The sequence below is a fragment of the Parambassis ranga genome, chromosome 19, assembly GCF_900634625.1.
Source record: "Parambassis ranga chromosome 19, fParRan2.1, whole genome shotgun sequence".
NCBI classification, from domain to species: domain Eukaryota; kingdom Metazoa; phylum Chordata; class Actinopteri; family Ambassidae; genus Parambassis; species Parambassis ranga.
Window position 1 is genome coordinate 20,517,264 of NC_041039.1, and position 17,814 is coordinate 20,535,077.

Consider the following 17,814-nt stretch of genomic DNA (forward strand, 5'->3'; position numbering starts at 1 on the left):
GGGGCCAGGGCTCATCTTTCAGAGGATGTTTTTTATTGTCAGAGGCTTGTTTAAAACAGCAGCCGCCATTATGAGGTAGAATCTGTGCTAACAGGCTGGACAAACTTATCAGGCGGGCCGGGCTCTGTGGTCGGCATGAAGCTGGACTCCCTGGTGACGGTGGCAGAGAGGAGAACACTAAGAAAACTTCTGGTTATCGTGGACGATGCCAGTCATCCTCTGCACACTGTCATCAGCGCTCAGAGGAGCCTGAACAGTCACAGGCTGCTCCTCCCCAAGAGCAGGACCAACAGACTCAGAGACTCCTTTGTCCCTCCGATCCATCAAACTTAACAACTCTTCTACAACTTTTGGCAGGAGGGGGAGAAGGAGGGAGGAGTACAGCCTGCCTGATACAACACACGTGCAATAATTTATATGTGCAATAATACATCTGTACTATCTATGCTGCTGTGCAATGTTTGTTTACATTTACCCGACTATATCACATGACCATCTATACTGGTGTGCAATGTTTGTACATAATTCCTCTTATCTTTTATTTTTATCTTTTATTTTTTTACTGCAATATATCACATTACCATTTATGCTGCTGTGCAAATTTTGTACATAATTCCTCTTATCTTTTATTTTTTTACTGCACTATATTCTATTTTATTCTATTTTATTCTATTTAACTCTTGCTCTGACTGTCGGTGTTGTAGTGCTGCTGGTACCCAGATTTCCCCGAGGGACCTTTCCAAAGGGATTAATAAAGTATATTCTTTTCTTTTCTTTTCTATTTTTTCTATTCTATTCTATTCTTTTCTTTTCTATTTTTTCTATTCTATCCTAATCTATTCTATTGTATTCTATTCTATTCTGTTCTAACCAGGAGAGTCCGCCATGTTGGAATCAGGCTATTGTTATAAATAATGTTAAGATATGAAAACACACCTGTAGCTTCCGGTGCAGTAGATGTAAGTTTGTATGACAGGAGGCCACAGTCACACAGGGCTGGAAGGGGTTAAAAAAAAGTACCCATGTCTGCCGCCACATGGTGGGGGTGTGAACACTCGTCCAGACACACACGCACACAGACACACACAGACACACACAGAGCACTCGGTCCGTGCTACAAACATTCTGTGTCTCACCACAGTCTCCTCTAGTCTCACAGCAGCGGGCCAGGAGAGAAGCGGAGCGGCTCTTTCAGCACACAGTGACCACATCTCAAACAAAGTAAGTGTTAACATGTTTGTAGGAAGTTTAACTCTGGTCACTTTGTCGATGTCTGCTTTGGCTTTAGGAGACTTTGCTGTTAAAGCGACATTATTATGAACCCGTTCGCCTGCTGAATGAACCAAACATGAGCTAACTGAACTTTCATAGCAGTAAGCTAGCTGGTCCGAGTTCAGAACATCAGCTGATGTTCATAAGAAGTTTCCCTGAAGTCTGGAGACTTACCAAATCAATAAATTTAAATGTGGAATTTATCCTCAAGTCTGTAAAAGTGTTACACTTCGCCAGTGTCACCAGGTTGTTTTGTCACAGCTGAAATAAGTCAGACATAATAAAATAGTTGTGAAGTTACGACTTAAACCGGCTTGTTGTTGGTTGCTCTTAGACTCTGTGACGTTCATGTCGGTTCTTTTCTCTTTTACATCGTCTTGTAACAGATAAAAAAAACCTGTCCTGGTGTTTGTCTTGAGTGTTAAGAAGATGTTCCGATAAAGAAGGACTGTCACGTTGTGTAGTGTCTCAACAAGTTCCCATTATAGGCAGTGGTGTAGTCCTAAGGTCTGAGGGGCTCTTCACGTTTGAAAGTCACTGTCAATGTACTACTAATACATGTTAAATCAGGTTCTAATAGATGTAAACTGCTTGATGTTCCTGCTGCAGAACTTTCAGAGTGACAGATATAAATAGCCACTGAATGTGCTAGCTGGCTATGGATGTTAAAAAAAAAACCAAGAAAGCTGAGTTGTACAATATCTCTATAACTATATCAAACACCAATATCTTCATCACTGCTACTTTTCTCAGATAAAAACTGTATTTTAAGCCCAGACTTTGGGTGGTCCTCCCCCATGTTTGGAGCTTCGGTCAGTACAAGCATCCTGAGTGTAAACTGTACTGAGGCCATGAGTAGGCTACACACACACACACACACACACACACACACACTGTAGGGAACATTTACCACAGTGAGTGTGTAGTCTGCATTACAGTAATGACACGCTTTTAAACAATACAGTGGTTTAGGAGCCGAAATTCACATCTGATCACACACACACACACCCGGTCAGACTTTAAGCAGGATACGTTCAGACCTATGTTCTAATCCAACTATTGCAAACATGCATCAATCCAGCATCTTTGCTGTCCTCCAAACCACTAGGTGTCGCATCGTGCAGTTTTCAGGGCCATGAAAAAAATGGCAGAGAAGCTTTTGCAGATTTTCAGTTTTAGTTAGCAAAAATAAAGACACAATATTCATTTTGCTTTTGGCAACTTACACAGACTAAATGACAAAAAAAAAAAATCTAGTAATAATAGGGCAGTCTCTTGGGTGGGGTAGTCATAGATGCGTCATCGTTTCTGCTGATTGGTGGGAAGTTACCTGGCACACAAAAACCACAATGGGGGAATTTACTCACTTGTGTCCTACAGTTACAGAGGTTTGTATAGATGCTTATTGGGGAAAATCCCCTCCAACTTACAAAATTCATCAAATTTTATCAACTGATGAAGCAACTCAGTGGACGACTAGTCTACAGATAAACCATGACCCTGAGTTGTTGAAAGCTGCTTCTAGGAATGTCTCGATAGTGTTTTGTCTTACAAAGTTATCACCCAGTTTTGCAGACAACAAGCTACATCCTGTTCAGACAAACAGCATCAATGCAGATGTTAAAGAAGGATTCTGACATGGCATTACTGTTAAGAGCTTTAGTAGCACCATGCTTGTATTGGCAGGTTCATTCTAGCACAATGTCCTCACAGATGTGTAAATGGGTCATATATGAATCTGTTGGGAGGAAGTGGTTGGCACGACGCCTGACTTTTTGTGTTCAACAAGGATATAGTTGATCCGTGCTGGGTCCATTACAGACACAGTTGCTGCCATCTGCCACTCATGCTGTCTTTATAATTTATCTCTCTACTCTGTATTCAACACTACTGAACATGTGTATTCCTTTTTTTTGCACCCCCAACAACCACAGGGAGGAATATAGTGTTTGCAAAGAGGTCAGGGAGTTCAACAGGAAAGTTGCAGTAGTAGTTTTTTGAGGGAAAGCCACATTTGTGCAATTTGTTATTCAGCCGTGCCATTTTGTATAAACATGGTCTTCTATAATTGTCTTGATTTCAGTAACAGTATTCTAGTCAAATGTTATAATAGCAGTGTTGGCATTGCTGTTTGGCTCTGCTTTGAGTTTCCATTGCACTTTCCAGTATGTGGAGTGCAGAACAGAGTTTTCATTTTTCTTCATGCAGGTTAGCATGATTAGGTTTACCTGCATAGATTTAGCAAATTCTATAGATTGACCCTAGACTTTTTAATGTATTTATACAAATGTTCATTGGCTTCTTGAGAATATTAGCCCAAGACATTAGTCTTGGGCTGTTTGCTTATTTCATTTGTTGTTTAGAAATATAATAAGTAGTGTTGAGGCATTGTTGGGAATCATTTTCAGATGGGCCTGGGCTCAGTCAGCAAACAATGGTTGTCATATGTAAGCCTTTTTTAATCTGCACAGCTACACAACATTTAGATATAAAGACCAGCAATCTCCTTTAAGGATTATCTACTTTGCAGGGGTATCTGTTGTACGCGTATGGTTTGGGCTTAGCACTGTGTTCAGTTTTGTAAATAAAGACATTGTGTTGGTATTTAGGCCATTACATTAAGGTACATCTCAGAGGTGTTTAGTTGGTTGTAGTAGTCATTCAACATTAACTGTCTTTTGTTAAACCTAGTGCACGTTTTGTGTGTTTTGTGTAACAGAAGAAAAAGCAGAGTATAGTATTTTTGTCTAGTATTTATAGACCCTTTTGCCTTAATATGTACAGCACAGTGAGATGAACAGGAAATAGCGGTCACTTAAGGTCTGGTCAGACGGGAGTTGAACTAGAAAATTAGCAGTTTGGGAGGAGCGTTTTATGCTAACTGTAATATTTAAACTAGATCTATTTCCTGTTCCTGTGATATTATTGTTTTTCATCATGCACAAACACATTAATCAACTAAAGTCTATCAGTCGATGTTACAGAGATATCAGATCATATAGAACACTTTTTTTTTAGGTTACATGAGACCAATGTTGGTATTTTGGTAGAAAAATCCACTGATATTCACCGATCCACTGATTTTATCAATGCATGTACAGCATCCTAACAAAGTGTACCATGCTGTTACATCACACACTGCTACACTGCTCTACTGTTCCTCTCAGATTATACATTAACTTCTGACTCTGAATTATATACCGAATAATCAAGATTGTTTTTTATCTTTCAGCAAAGTATACAAACCTTTTTACATACATGCTCTTTATGTAAAAGAGGCAGCTAGAAGAGGACAGCTCTGTCATCTGATACATGGGGAGTTGTCTGTATGTGATATTTTCAGGCTCCTCAAATAACCACAATGGCTAGTTATATTTTCAGAGATTCCAGTGTAGGAAAAGGTTATGGTTGTGGTAAATATTTTATTTGGAGTTGTGGAGGTCAAGCTGATTCATGCTGCCAAGAGACTTCCATCAAGTGTGAGTCTGTGTGTGCGGTGCTGACTTGGCCCACAGGTGTTTTCTCAAAGGAAAATGTTACTCACTGAAAAGTGAACTGAATGCAGTCGTATGTGTAGGAAACAGGAAAGCATGTGAGGCAACCTGTAAAACATGCTCAAACTTAAAATGTCAGAAAGCTGCAGTTTTGCCTCAAGGGTTTAATTCACATTATTATTGTGCAGTGTGTTATTTGGTAGCATGACACCAGCCATCCATATTTAATGTGGTTTCGCAGTTTGTAGGTTAATCAAACTTACTGTAAAACACTGTCGTAGGTCAGCCTAGTTTCCCTATACTTAACTGCATGAACTGTCGTCGTCTCCACAAAGTCATCATGTCTTTACAGCATGTCACTTTGTGGTGGTATTTTATTTTGTCTTTTTAACAGGTTGGTTCCTCTGGTTTTGTCAAAAATACAACAGTATTTTTTCTGCAAGCTTTCACTTCAAAGCATACAACCTAATATTCCAACACAATGGGACAATTGTTTCTCTCATAAAAGTGAGGATTAGAGAAGGTTTGGACTGTTTAAGACTGGAGAAAAGTGGCTGTTGAAAATGAATTAGGCTGCTGTTGTTGCTTTGAAGATTAAAGCTGTGTTTAATCAGGAATCCAACTGTGCAGATTTTCCTGCATCCTTGTTCTGTGGCTGTCTCACTAATAAGGCAAAGCTATCTCAAGGCTAACTGCCTTTGATATCTTTTTTTTGTTTTTTATTGTGTCTTTTCTCCATCTTGAGTCTGTTTTTGTGTCTCTTATTATCTCACACCCGCACCATGCTGTGATATTACCCTACCCTAAAGTTCATTTAAAGCCAATAAATTCTCTTTTGACTTCCAGAGGGCACAACCATGGGGAAAGGATGCATCACAGTCACCAAGTACTTTCTATTTCTCTTCAACCTCCTCTTCTTCGTAAGTAATCCTTATTTCTTCATTGCTATGTGGTTTCCATGGTGCAATAGCTGCACATGATAGCGTGACAGTCATGTAATACGACTTCCGCTTTGTCACTAGTTTTGTTTCGTCTAAGATAAGTATGCAGTGCTTCTGCAGTCAGGTCTGATACTGCCTTTCAGGTTTTTATTTGAATATATGTTTTCCCAATATTCAAATGGTGGATAGAAAGATACATAGGGAAATCTTGCTCTGCCAGGGGCAAGAAACTTTACAGTGTTGCCAGGTCTAAACAAGACAGATGTTTCTTCCTCTCTAACACGGGCCACAACATAAAGTCCAGGGGTCGATAGAACCCCAGACTCCTTAAACTGACTCTGTGAGGATGTCCAGACCTTTCCAATGAGTCTGAAGCTGTAAACCTGATGCAGACCGTTTGATGTGAACACTCAACTAGTGTCTAATAGGAAACGTGTGTGTGTGTCTGTGTCAGTATTTGTCCATGTGCACAGATTAGGCCAGAGGAGGCTAGGGGAAGCCAGGAAGTGGTGGGTTAATGATGGCTGCCGGCTCTCAGTCTCTCCAAATGAACCGCTCTTAACCAAAGCTTTAATTACTGTTGTGGGGCTAAGGACATGCTGTGAAGCTGGAGAATCAACAGAGCCTCTCATCCAAAGATTTTTCCCCTTGAATAGTACCCCGCAAATTCTAAACAAGAGCCTGCTTAATTACATTGACAATCTGAGCTGCATAACCTCATTGCAAGGGCATTTAAGGTAAAACTGAAGAGCTTCATCAGGAGTTTAGAGATGAATGTTCTTTTTCTTTATATGTGGAACTAACAGAAAACTGTGTTGAACTGTGTTTTTTTTCTCAATGTGTTGTTATTGAGAATATTTTAGCTGAGAAATTCTCCTGATCCTGGTTCCCTTTAAGTATTGTTACGAGAAAAAGTAACAAGCAGACAGAGAGAAGAGTTAGGATCTGATTATTACCAGATGTGACGGGAAGAAAGCAACAAATATCCCTGTGTTTTAAGACATACCAGCACAGAGTCAGTGTTTTACTGTGCTATAAGTTTTGGGGCCTGATGCTTTTCTGTTTTCTCCTCCACAGATCTTTGGAGCATTGATCATGGGCTTTGGCCTGTGGATTCTCTTTGATAACCAGAGCTTCATTGCTGTTCTACGTAAGTGTTACCCTCTCGCTGACACGTTTGTGGTGATAATGCTCACATAAGAAAACATTCAGCACTTTTGACCTGACTGCACTTAGCACAGTGGGCGTGGAAACAGATTGTGCCAAATGCTGAAATCCTTGGCCCGCTCTGTGCTGCCTAAGTGGATTTTATCTCATTCCCAGGGAAGCACAAAGTTACAAACAAAACCAAATATGTGGGTGATAAAACTCAGGCACAAAGTTGCCTGAGCATGATCTATGAGGCACATCTGTGGGTTGTAGGTTAACTCGGGGGAGGTGGTAGGCTCTTGATTACCAAGGCGTCCCAAGTTGTTTTATCTCAGGTTGGAAAATTTCAGCAGAGTTTCCACAGAGCTGTAGTTTAACATGTGTAACCATGGTGTGCTTTAGAGGCTACATTATCAGGGTTTTTTTAAAAAGACAACAGTGTATCTAACTTGGGATATCTGGTGGGAAGACACTGGAAAAAGCTTAATGAAACCCAGGTCCTCTCTTGCCTTAAAAAAAAAAAAAAAAACAGAACTATGGAAATTCTTAGTTGCCATAAATCTCTTTATAAATGCTTTCAGTGTTCATCTCTCATGGAGGATCTCCAAGAGCAGCAGTCGGGTTTTCTCTCTGTTTATAGAGAAAAATTCTTTCAGTTTATTATCTGGCAACTTAGTATATATTGGAAGTCTGATATAGCATTCCCTGCAGTTAGCTAGAAGTAGAAGAAGTAGAAGGTAATGAGGTGATGGCTCATATTGTATCACTGTGCCAGGTGGAAGGAGCACAATATAACATATATACATATAATATTATGTTTAAGTAAGGTGTGCTATTGAATCCATCCATTTTATGAATGCCATTTAGATCTAGGGATGTCCCGATCAGGTTTTCTTGCCCCCGAGTCTGAGTCGTCTGATTTTGAGTATCTGCCGATACCGAGTCCCGATCCGATTCTCTATAAAGGCAAATAGCAACTCACTCGTTGCAGCAAAACCTGTGTCTGTGTGTGTGTCCACGCACACAGACACGCTAGGAGATTTCACACATGCAGCAGCTCATCGAGGTCTCGAACCAGGACCTCTCGCACCCCTACCCATACCCCTACACTACAGGACACAGGGCCATCCTGCACAGAAGGCGTTAACTTTGAGAGTCCTAATAAATATATATCCGAGTCCTGATCGGGAGGTAATGTCCGATTCCGATCGAGTCTGAAATCACGTAATCAGGCCCGATTTCCGATCACGTGATCGGATCGGGACATCCTTATTTAGAGCTGAAAAATAATCTATATTTAGACTCCAATTTCTGTGAAAAAAGTCCATCTAGAACCAACCTTGTGTCCCAAAGTAAGTCCTATCTTCCAATTTTAGCATTCGAGGTCACAAAAAGGAGCAATCTCTGCAAGGTTGTTATTGAGCTGAGCTTGCTTATCTTCCGCTAGGCCTTCAAAAAATAAAGAGAGAACTGCATCTATCATCCATCCCGGCCTATTGTTGTGATAATCCAGCTGTTCCTCCAGAGATAGCACGTTTCAGTGATGCCCTCAGGATATACCCCTTGTGAGGGGCTTGATGACCTTCCCTTCTGCATGTATTTTTGTTCCCTGTACCTAGGAATGGGGTCACCCTCTGCTCCTCTGTGGATTTGTAACCTCCCTGGATAATTCTTATCACTGTGTGGAGGAACAAAAGCTGCAGGCAACTCTGTTTATTGACTTTGTGTGTTCCTCTCAGAAGTTGTACTGTTGCCTGACCATAAACAGGATCTCTATGTTTTCAGTTTCCACTCTTTATGAGTTATATTAGTAGAAGCCTTTGCAGCTGTCCCAATGACTTCAGGCAGGAAACTATGAGATTGTTATGGTTCCCTTCAAAAGGGACATCTTCCCCTTAATGTATGGCCCTCTATATCAGTACACTGATGTCAATACTTTACACAGTTGACTTGATGCCTTGAGTTTATCAGGTTGGTCTTTGCCAAAACATAGCCTGTCTCCCATTTAAACAGAATTCAGCCTTGGAAAGGGACTGTGTGAGGCAGAGAGTGTGCCAAAGCACAGTTAGAAAGTATGCTTCATATTAATGCAGAAACTTTAACAAAGCCACGAATACAGAAATGGAGAACTTGTCATAAAACGGATTTTTCCTTGGATCATTTTGAATAAACTCGGAATTCAGGGCACAGCTAATCTACCTATGTTTACATTTCAAATCTGGACATAATGTCAGCCATGACATTTCACCATCTGTATGCAAGCTCACTGCGTAGCTCTCGTCATGTTTACAGAAGGACCTGCAATACCAAACAGTCCTCCGTCCTCCCTCAGCAGACTTCTTAAAGGGCACTATAATTCTTTCCTCTTAAAATGGAAAGTTCCATGGAAACCACTCGGGGAACTTATTTTTGAAAATCTAGCTGAGACCTACATGGAATCGTGCCATAGTACACGACAGAACAGACCAGCACACACATGCTGACTGCAGGAAAATTGTGTGTTTAAGCATTACCACAGAAACTTTACAACAGGAGTCTGGCAAGGTATCATCTATTGTAGGGGTATATGCAACAATGAGCTGCATGGAAACCACATTCACACATCTACATCAATTAACTTCTCACATTTAATAATCTCAGAATACTGGCTTAACATCAACATGGGGAATGTTAACTACTTCACTGTAAATCTCCCAAATAACGGAGAGAAAAAGACTGCTAAAGCTTATATTTTAAACAGGAAACCTTTTCTGCCTCTGTTATGCTGCTAAATACAGCCTGAATGGTCTTTTGCATGTGTTCTCACTCAATCTCCTCACTCCTAGCACCCACCCATGCATGTTCCCAAATCATTCAGATTATTAAGTGTGTTAAAGACACTTGTGGACATCTGTTACTTTCAGAGATGCTGGTTGTGTGTGTGTGTGGTGTGTGTGTGAGTGAGAGAGAGAAATAACATGCTTCAAGTGCTGGATATAGAACATACAGTGCGCTGGTCTGCCTCCCTTTAAATGCTACCCTGTAGCCACATAAACACTCTGCATATGTTGACCCAAGTACTTTTAGCTTTCAATTATTCTCAAACCACCACAACATGCACTGCTGGGGTAAGTAACCCATGTAGAGTCTGTGGCGTACATGATGTGTTTGCAAGTTTATACCGAGTTTATAGTCAAGAGTTGCATGCTGCCGCTCTGAACTTTAATACTTAACTGCTTCAAATCGTACTTACTTATCTAATGAGGAATGGAGATCCTCCAACATGAGGCTGTGCTAATCGGGGATGTAAACATTTAATTGACAATAAGAATTTGCTCGAATAAAATATTTGTTTTTGTTTTTATATAATTCATTTTTTACAAGAAGTACTTAGAATTTTTTTCCTGCAGGATGCTAGTTGAATAGAACATGTGTTCTCAGTAGTTGCCCTCACTGAAAACACACTGCACACACGTCTATATTTGCTTTCAGGAGCGAAAACACATTCATTTAAAAAGTCAGCATTACAGTGATAAAGCAGGAGTTTGTTTTTATGGAGTGATGCTGTAAATTTCAATTGCAGATGCCTTGTACATGCATAAAGATTATTAGATTATTCTAATCTTTCTCGTAAGCAACCCTGAAGCTAGCCATGCTTTTATGTTTATGCATATTAGCATAGCAGCAAGGAAGTTGGTGTGTTTCCTTCTTTACCACAGTGTTGAGGAGTGAGTTATCCGATAGCTGTACATGGTTTGCTTGGCCCAGGAATCCTCATAAATTGGAGCCTTACCTCGAAGCTCTGTCTCTGGGTTATATGCAGACTGAGCTCTGACTTTCTGGAGCAGATAACACACAGTCACATAATGGTTTCAGTTTAACTCCTCTCCAACTTTCCAATCTTTAGTTTTTAGCCCCCTGCTATCCTCCTTCTCGCGATTCTCTCCATCTTTGCATACCAAAGGAGTAAATCAATTAATTTCACTACAGATTGACTTGTCCTGGGCCAACTTGTGCTAGTAGTAAAATAGCTTTGCATCTCAACAAGGCCTAACTGATTTGCATGAGTTTCCTGTTGCACACTGTGGTTAAAGTAGAAAAATATAAACAGTGAAATCAAGTTTGTCAGTCATTTTCAGTTGTTTGTCATTTTCAATGGTTTCTGTGGTTCTGTGTATGCTGAACTCTTCCTGTTTTTGTGTCTTTTACAGAAGAATCATCAGACACTGTCAAAGTGGCTTCTTACATCCTCATCGGAGTAGGCTCCCTGTCAATGGCCATGGGCTTCTTCGGCTGTATAGGAGCCATCTATGAAATTCGCTGTCTGCTGGGTCTGGTGAGGAATCACACCAACACACTCTGAGCCCTTATTTTTCATTCTACAGAGGCAGACACAGGGTTAACGCCCCTCACCACAGATGTATTATCTAGCATGTGATCATAGAAGTCGTTACCACACAGGAAAGTAAAATGTGTTGAACACACATATGGTTATAAACAAAATTCCCTCTGGTGTTGTAAGTGCTGAACACTGTCTACAGTATTTGCTCATCTCTCTCTTTTCTTTAGCTTTCTATTATTGTCTACTATTGTGCTTCTGTAAAAAACACACACACATACTTGAAACATTCACCTAAATGCACCTGCCTAAACTCTTCAGCATGGCTAAGAACACATGATAGATTCCTGCTGACACTAAAGCCCCTCAGCATTTATGCTAATGTGTAGGGACAGAAGCTCGCAGCATGTCTGGACTTACTGAAGGGAGGGGGGGGGGGGCGACAGGGATAAAGCCAGTGAAATGTAGGGGGTACAACATAAGTGGGGATGGGTGCATGACCCCTACAGTATTAAACCAGCTAGGGGTTAACTGAAGAACTGCCATGACCTACTTCTCTCAGTGACAGTGACCAGCTGGCAATAGACCCCCATTACACACATCCACACACGCACTCATATGTAAGGCTGTCAAAGGATGACGGTTTTAAATGTCAATAGGGGAAATTAGTAATGAGGTGGCCCAAAGAATAATTCTTTTTTTTCTTGTTTTGTTAATTAAGTTAATTAAGAAAACACTTGTTTTAGCTGCCTGAAGCAGCCATGCTCCTCACTGTTCACAAGTTAGTTGATACCTGCTCGTTGGTGCTGAGCAGACTGTATACGGTGTGATCTCAGAGAACATTCACTGAAAACAGCTGCCTGTTGTAACTGAAAAAAGCTTAAAAAGTCCTTAATGTGCCAGCACTACAAACTACAACCTGAGGCGACACATCATCTAGCATGGTTACAGACTCACTGATAGGTGTTAAACTATTAAAAGCATCATTTGTAAACTGACATTTCCCTCTATCCCCCACAGTACTTCACATGCCTCCTGCTAATCCTCATTGCCCAGGTCACTGCTGGAGTTCTCATTTACTTCCAGAGAGATCCGGTAAGTTCAATCAGTCTGTTTTTATTTCTTTACATTTTACTCATCTCAGTAGCTTCCTTTTTACTTTCGGTCCAGTCTTCCTTCATTCATCCAGTTACCCCTGCTTCTCAAGCCTTTTCCCCTCCCACCACCCCTCCTCTCACTGTTTCACTTTGTGCCTGCTGCTTCACAGCTGTGCCTGTCTGCATGTAGGTCTTAGCTAAAGCTGTTAAGGAGCCCCCTTCATCCTGTGGTGAAGCACAGTTTCACAGCTCAACAAATGGAAAGTGACAGGATGTCAGTTTGTGAAAGATGTTACTTCGCATGCTGGTACAAAGCGAGACAAAGCAGGTGGACTGAAGGAGATGTGGGACAGCGTACCAGGAAGTTACACCAAGCACCTTGGCGTATGTTGAATGTTTCCATGGACAGAACCCACTCTCTGCTTAAGCCTCTGATACGACACTGCCCCCTACTGAGAGGATCAGCTCTTTCAGTCTGTTACTGAAAAAAACAAACCAAACTATAATAGTGTTTACCACGTTTCATAGATAAACAAGCCCAGGGGAAGTCAAATTAAAAAAAAAAAAAAAAACGGGTCACATGAGAGAAGCTGTTATTGGTGCAGTGAACAACAAAATGTGATGTTTTTAAGGGAAAAACAAAAGCAGACGGTACATACAAAGAAAGAGCTGAAGTACTGTAGCTGGATGCAGCAGTATATCACAGCACACACTCGTTATTTAATAGCAGAGCCAAATGCAGAATATATTTTCTATTGACTTAAAGAAACCAGCCTTTGATAATTAAAACATCTGTGTGTATTTGTTTAGAAGGGAGTGTTCTGTTTGAACACACCTCTAACCGAACATGCTATTTCCCTCCCAGGACACAAAAAGCTTCTCCCTTGATACACCTCACCACTTTAGGATAAGTGCAGGCTGTTTCAGCTGCTAGCCCTGCAGCATGTATGCATGTATGTGTGTATGTACATGTGTGTTTGTAAGAGCACATGTGTGCCTGTAGCTTTAGACGCCCTCCCTGTGTTTAAGGCTCACCACAGGGCAGGGTGGTGCCCTTTCCCAGAATAGGGTGAGGCTCTTCCTCGTCTCCTGTAGACCTCTGATGCTGCATTGCTGCCGCCACTCTGTGGTCTTACACACATAAACACAGTCGTTCCCTTGCTAAGCTGTATTTGTGCAATGTTTCATCCCAGCATGCAATAGCAGCTGTGGTGCTTCCCTCAGAAACATAAAGTTCAGATGTTGATATTAGAAAAAAAGGAATTAGGGAATTAGGAAAAAAGATATGGCGTGGGTGTTGTTGTTGTTTTCTGGGCTTTAACATGATTATGTATTGTTCTCTTTTTCAGTTGAAATATGAGATGTCCCACATTATAAAGGGCATGATAATCAACTACACTGGGCAGAACAGGACCACCGAGCACACTTGGGACTACATTCAGAGGACGGTGAGTTGATATGTATGGGTCCTGTGCTGCGTCACATTGTTTTATTTGTTTGTTTTTTTTTTTTACTTTGGATGAACCGACTCATTAAACTAATCAGCTAATCAGCTGCATTTTCCCTATCTCCCTCCACCTTTTCTCTCTTTCCCTCTTTACTGCCAAACCTATTTTCTCCAAATCTGCAAACAGCAGCCAAGCCTCCAGCAGCACAATTCTCATTCACTGAGCCAATAGATTTGCTAGATTTACCCCCCCCCCCCCCCTCCTCCTGTTAATGCATATTCTTTTCTCTTTTTCCTCAATCCTCTCGTGATGTTTTGACTCAAATCCTTTCTTTCCAAACATCACCAGATGAAATGCTGTGGATGGACCAGTCCAGGCAATTGGTCAGAGAACCATCTGATCAAGAACAGCACCCAGAAACTCTACTCATGCTCCTGTCGCAACGACTCTCTGCCTGGCACGGACAAGAAGGATGTAGGCTTGTGTGAGCACCTGTCTGCAGAACCTCCAGTCTATGAAACGGTACATAACCCCATGTACAACGTGCAGTGTAGTTTCTGCTTAAAGGCTAAAATGGATGACTATAATTCAAGGACACCACTGACAGCTGTTTATCCAGTTTGTTATGTCTCTGTCAGTAAGAGTCAGTCGTATATGAGTAATATTGTTAAAATCATATTTCTATATCCACATGTCAAACACTTTTTATTAGTGTAAATTAACTGTATATATGTTTGGGTAGCAAAATGTCTAATGCTTTATTGCACAGCTGTGTAAAATACTGGGTTACTGAACAACTGAGATGGACAACATCCAATCCATTGAATTCTTCTAGTAATAAAGTAAATATATAGTGTGGAATTGTGAATATGTTCAGTTAGCAGCCATGTAATAAGCAGGATAATTTACATTGAGTTGGTTGTTATAGAGAGATTATTGCCAATGAATGCCTGCTGGTAGTTGTGTTATTATTATTATTATAATTATTATAATTATTATTATTGTTAATAATAATTATATGGCTTCTTACAAAAAAAAAAAAAATAGGCCAGGACAACTGGTATTCTTTTGATGCTACACTGTGTGTAATGTTCATACTGACTCCACACAATAAATCATGACTTGGTCCAGCTCAAATTGTGTAACTCCGGCTGCCATCTCAGTGTGGCACTGTGGTCAAACCTAATCAGCACTGATCAATTACTGACAGCTGAGGTGAGTTGGTTGGCGCTGTGTGATTTGTTCAAACAGCAGGAAAGCTCCACTGTTCTGCTGTTTGGTCTGGGTGCCTCAGAAACTGGACACACTAAACCGTCTTCCTCAGCTCAGCTAAGCCCTGTTATTCTTTCACTCACTGACTCTGTCCAAAGCCAACAGTTGTGTTTTTAAAAGGCTCTGTTCATGTCCGGCTGGGATCACATAGTCATTCATCTCTCTGCATGTCAGCCTGAAACACCCCCCCCCCCCCCCCCCCCCCCCCTCCACCCCTTTCTTTCCATGTCTTTCTTAACCTCGTTCTCCTGTTCTCTCCTGAAGGGTTGTATAACCAGTGTGGAGAAATGGCTCCTGGAGAACTGTGGAGTTATTCTGGGAATCTGTGTCGGTGTGGCAGTTGTAGAGGTACAGTATCCATCTCTTCCTCTTCGTGACTACATCCAATATACTTACTTTTAATAAAGTTTAAAGCGCATATATGTGCCCCTCTGATCTGCATCCAATATACTTACTTTTAATACTGATAGTTACCTGAGTTGGAACGGCAGATGGAAAGAACTCATCACGTACAAAAAGACTGCAGATTAGCCAAATACACAGGCAGATAACATCTACCCTGTATATTGTGTGCATATTTTTAGAAATGAATACAAGATGGAATTCAGCACAATCACTGCCATAACTGCAGACGGTTTTGTGCAGAAGTTCACAAGGAAATGTGTTTAATCAGGTCATAATCTGCCCCCTAGTGGTCAATATCTAAGCTGACAACTTTGTTTCCTGCAGCTCCTTGGGATGATCCTCTCCATGTGTCTGTGCAAGAGTGTTGTCCAGGAGGATTATTCTAAAGTACCAAAATACTGAGCTGAAATCAGAGGCAGCTTCACATCACACACAGATGGATGGACTCTCCTTCTCTCTCCGTGCTCACATTTTAAAAACACACACAAACACACAAATCAAGACAGCTGTCTCCACCATTTGAGGCTCTCGTGTATTCACAGCTGTGCAAATTTTTCATGCACCCCACCCTCACCCCCACAACACACACAAACACACCTCTTAGACAAGCTTGACACATTTGTTGGACATACGTAAGAGCACATTACTTTTGTTTGTCTCATTATATGTGTTTTTTTTTTGGGAGATGCTTGTGTTGTGGAAGAATTCTGTGTTGTAAATCTATGCAAATTCATTTACATGTTGTCTCATTTTTTTGTCTTGGATGACCTCAGTGAAGTGCTTTATACAGTGGTAGACGGAGCACTTTAGTTGAGAGCATCTTCTGACTTGAGGGCAGGGAGAAGATAGGGACACAGGAGGGTGTGTGTGGGTGCATGGTAGACCCTCTGAAGGATAAATCCTCTGATCCTGCACATGGTATTTTTGGTGTAGAGGGTGGAGATAAAGGCCCGGGGCAGAGCCTACTGCGGTGAAGGTTTCGGCTTCTGTCATCCATTTCTTGTAGCCAGTTGCCCTCACATTAACCTCAGCTGACACCCACCACCACCTCCTACTTTGTCATCTACAAGCGTCTCTAAATCATGTCGCCCTCCTGGGTGTGTATGACTGGTCACCAGCAGCTCTTTCAGAGAACCAGTTCTGCATGAAGTGTGTGTGTACGTGCTGAGTGAATATGCTATTTCTTTTTTATATATTATCATGACGTCGGTTCTTTTGTTTTGTTTTTTACATGTGTGTATATAAGACTCTGGTAAGGGATTTTGGCACTTTAGTGCTCGGTCAGCTTTTTATATGGGAAAGCTTTGCTTTCACCCACATGCTCTAAAAGTCCTATTGTTCTTTGTTTCCCCTCTCTGTTGTTTATGAAGTGCAGAGTACAGCAGCTTGTCAGCGCTATTTTGGTCTGAATCTGAGAAATTGGAATCCATAGTGAATCTACCGTCACTCTTAAAGCCATGTTTTGATTTCTGTGAACGTATTTGTGACAGGCCACCACTGCTTCTGCACCAAACATCTCTATTTAAGGTTTTAAGATCATTTCCTTTTATATTGAAAAGTCGTCTGAAAGGGACCACAACTTGCACGGCAAGTTATATTGTTTAGTCTAGACTATGTGTAAGGAAAGCAGAGAGAAGGTCAGGAGTGAGTCCCATGTTCCGAGAGGCCACTGTGAAGAAAATAACTGAACTTCTATTTGTGTTTTGCAGAAATGTTTCTGGTTCAAAGTCATGTTTAAAAGCCCATCTTATCATTCCACTTCATTTCAAATACACTATTACAGATGGTTTTATGGGTAATTTAGTGGGTAGATTGCATTTGTATGTAGCTTCTCATGGCATTTCACAAGTCTTCAAATCACGGTCATTAAGCTGCACTCAGGCAGAAGGCAGGAAATTGTCCATTCAAACTGTTACAGTCAGCTCCTGTTTTAAGACCTGCCTATTCAAACATTAATTTAACTTGATAAATGAAGGCTCTTTATTGTTTAAAATATTTTGTACGGTTTAAAAAAAAAAAGTAAAAGAATATTTGTAGAACTGTAATCTCTTTCTTTTTTTGTTTGTAATTAATAAATTGACCCATTAGAATCTATTCATTTCTGTTTGATTCATAACCGGAAGGAGTGATTTGCTGATGACTTGATGTTGGGCCTTTTGTTATTGTGCCTGAAACAGCCAGCAGATGGCAGTAAATATTCACCAGCGTCAGTGGCTCTGGCAAGAATACATTTAGATGAAATGAGCTGCATTTTGTATTTAATGGTCTTTTAAGTGTAACATGAGAAGTTCTGAAAGATAAATTATGTATTAAAAACCTGATTTATAAAAGCCGCGGGTTTAATTATGGGCTTCGTTCAAATTCTTAGGAAATTCACCACCTTCACAGTTCCATACCTCTCAGCTAATTCTCTTTTTT

General features: G+C 40.8%; 1 protein-coding gene across 1 annotated transcript; it reads left to right on the forward strand.

Annotated features, from left to right (window-relative positions):
* Positions 1 to 1,080: 1,080 nt before the first annotated feature.
* On the forward strand, positions 1,081 to 17,490 carry cd82b (CD82 molecule b). Its single transcript, XM_028432060.1, has 9 exons — positions 1,081 to 1,221; positions 5,613 to 5,686; positions 6,785 to 6,857; positions 11,047 to 11,171; positions 12,195 to 12,269; positions 13,621 to 13,719; positions 14,068 to 14,241; positions 15,256 to 15,339; positions 15,721 to 17,490. The coding sequence occupies exons 2-9, from the start codon at positions 5,624 to 5,626 to the stop codon at positions 15,796 to 15,798; spliced, it is 771 nt and encodes a 256-aa protein (XP_028287861.1). The 5' UTR covers positions 1,081 to 1,221; positions 5,613 to 5,623; the 3' UTR covers positions 15,799 to 17,490.
* Positions 17,491 to 17,814: the final 324 nt, after the last annotated feature.

What these genes read in the sequence shown, in the direction of transcription:
- cd82b (XM_028432060.1), top strand. Translation starts at nt 5,624, where the DNA reads ATGGGGAAAGGATGCATCACAGTCACCAAGTACTTTCTATTTCTCTTC. An exon ending in GAGCTTCATTGCTGTTCTAC is followed by an intron (nt 6,858 to 11,046) that starts GTAAGTGTTACC and finishes TGTCTTTTACAG; the next exon opens with AAGAATCATCAGACACTGTC. An exon ending in TTCGCTGTCTGCTGGGTCTG is followed by an intron (nt 11,172 to 12,194) that starts GTGAGGAATCAC and finishes TATCCCCCACAG; the next exon opens with TACTTCACATGCCTCCTGCT.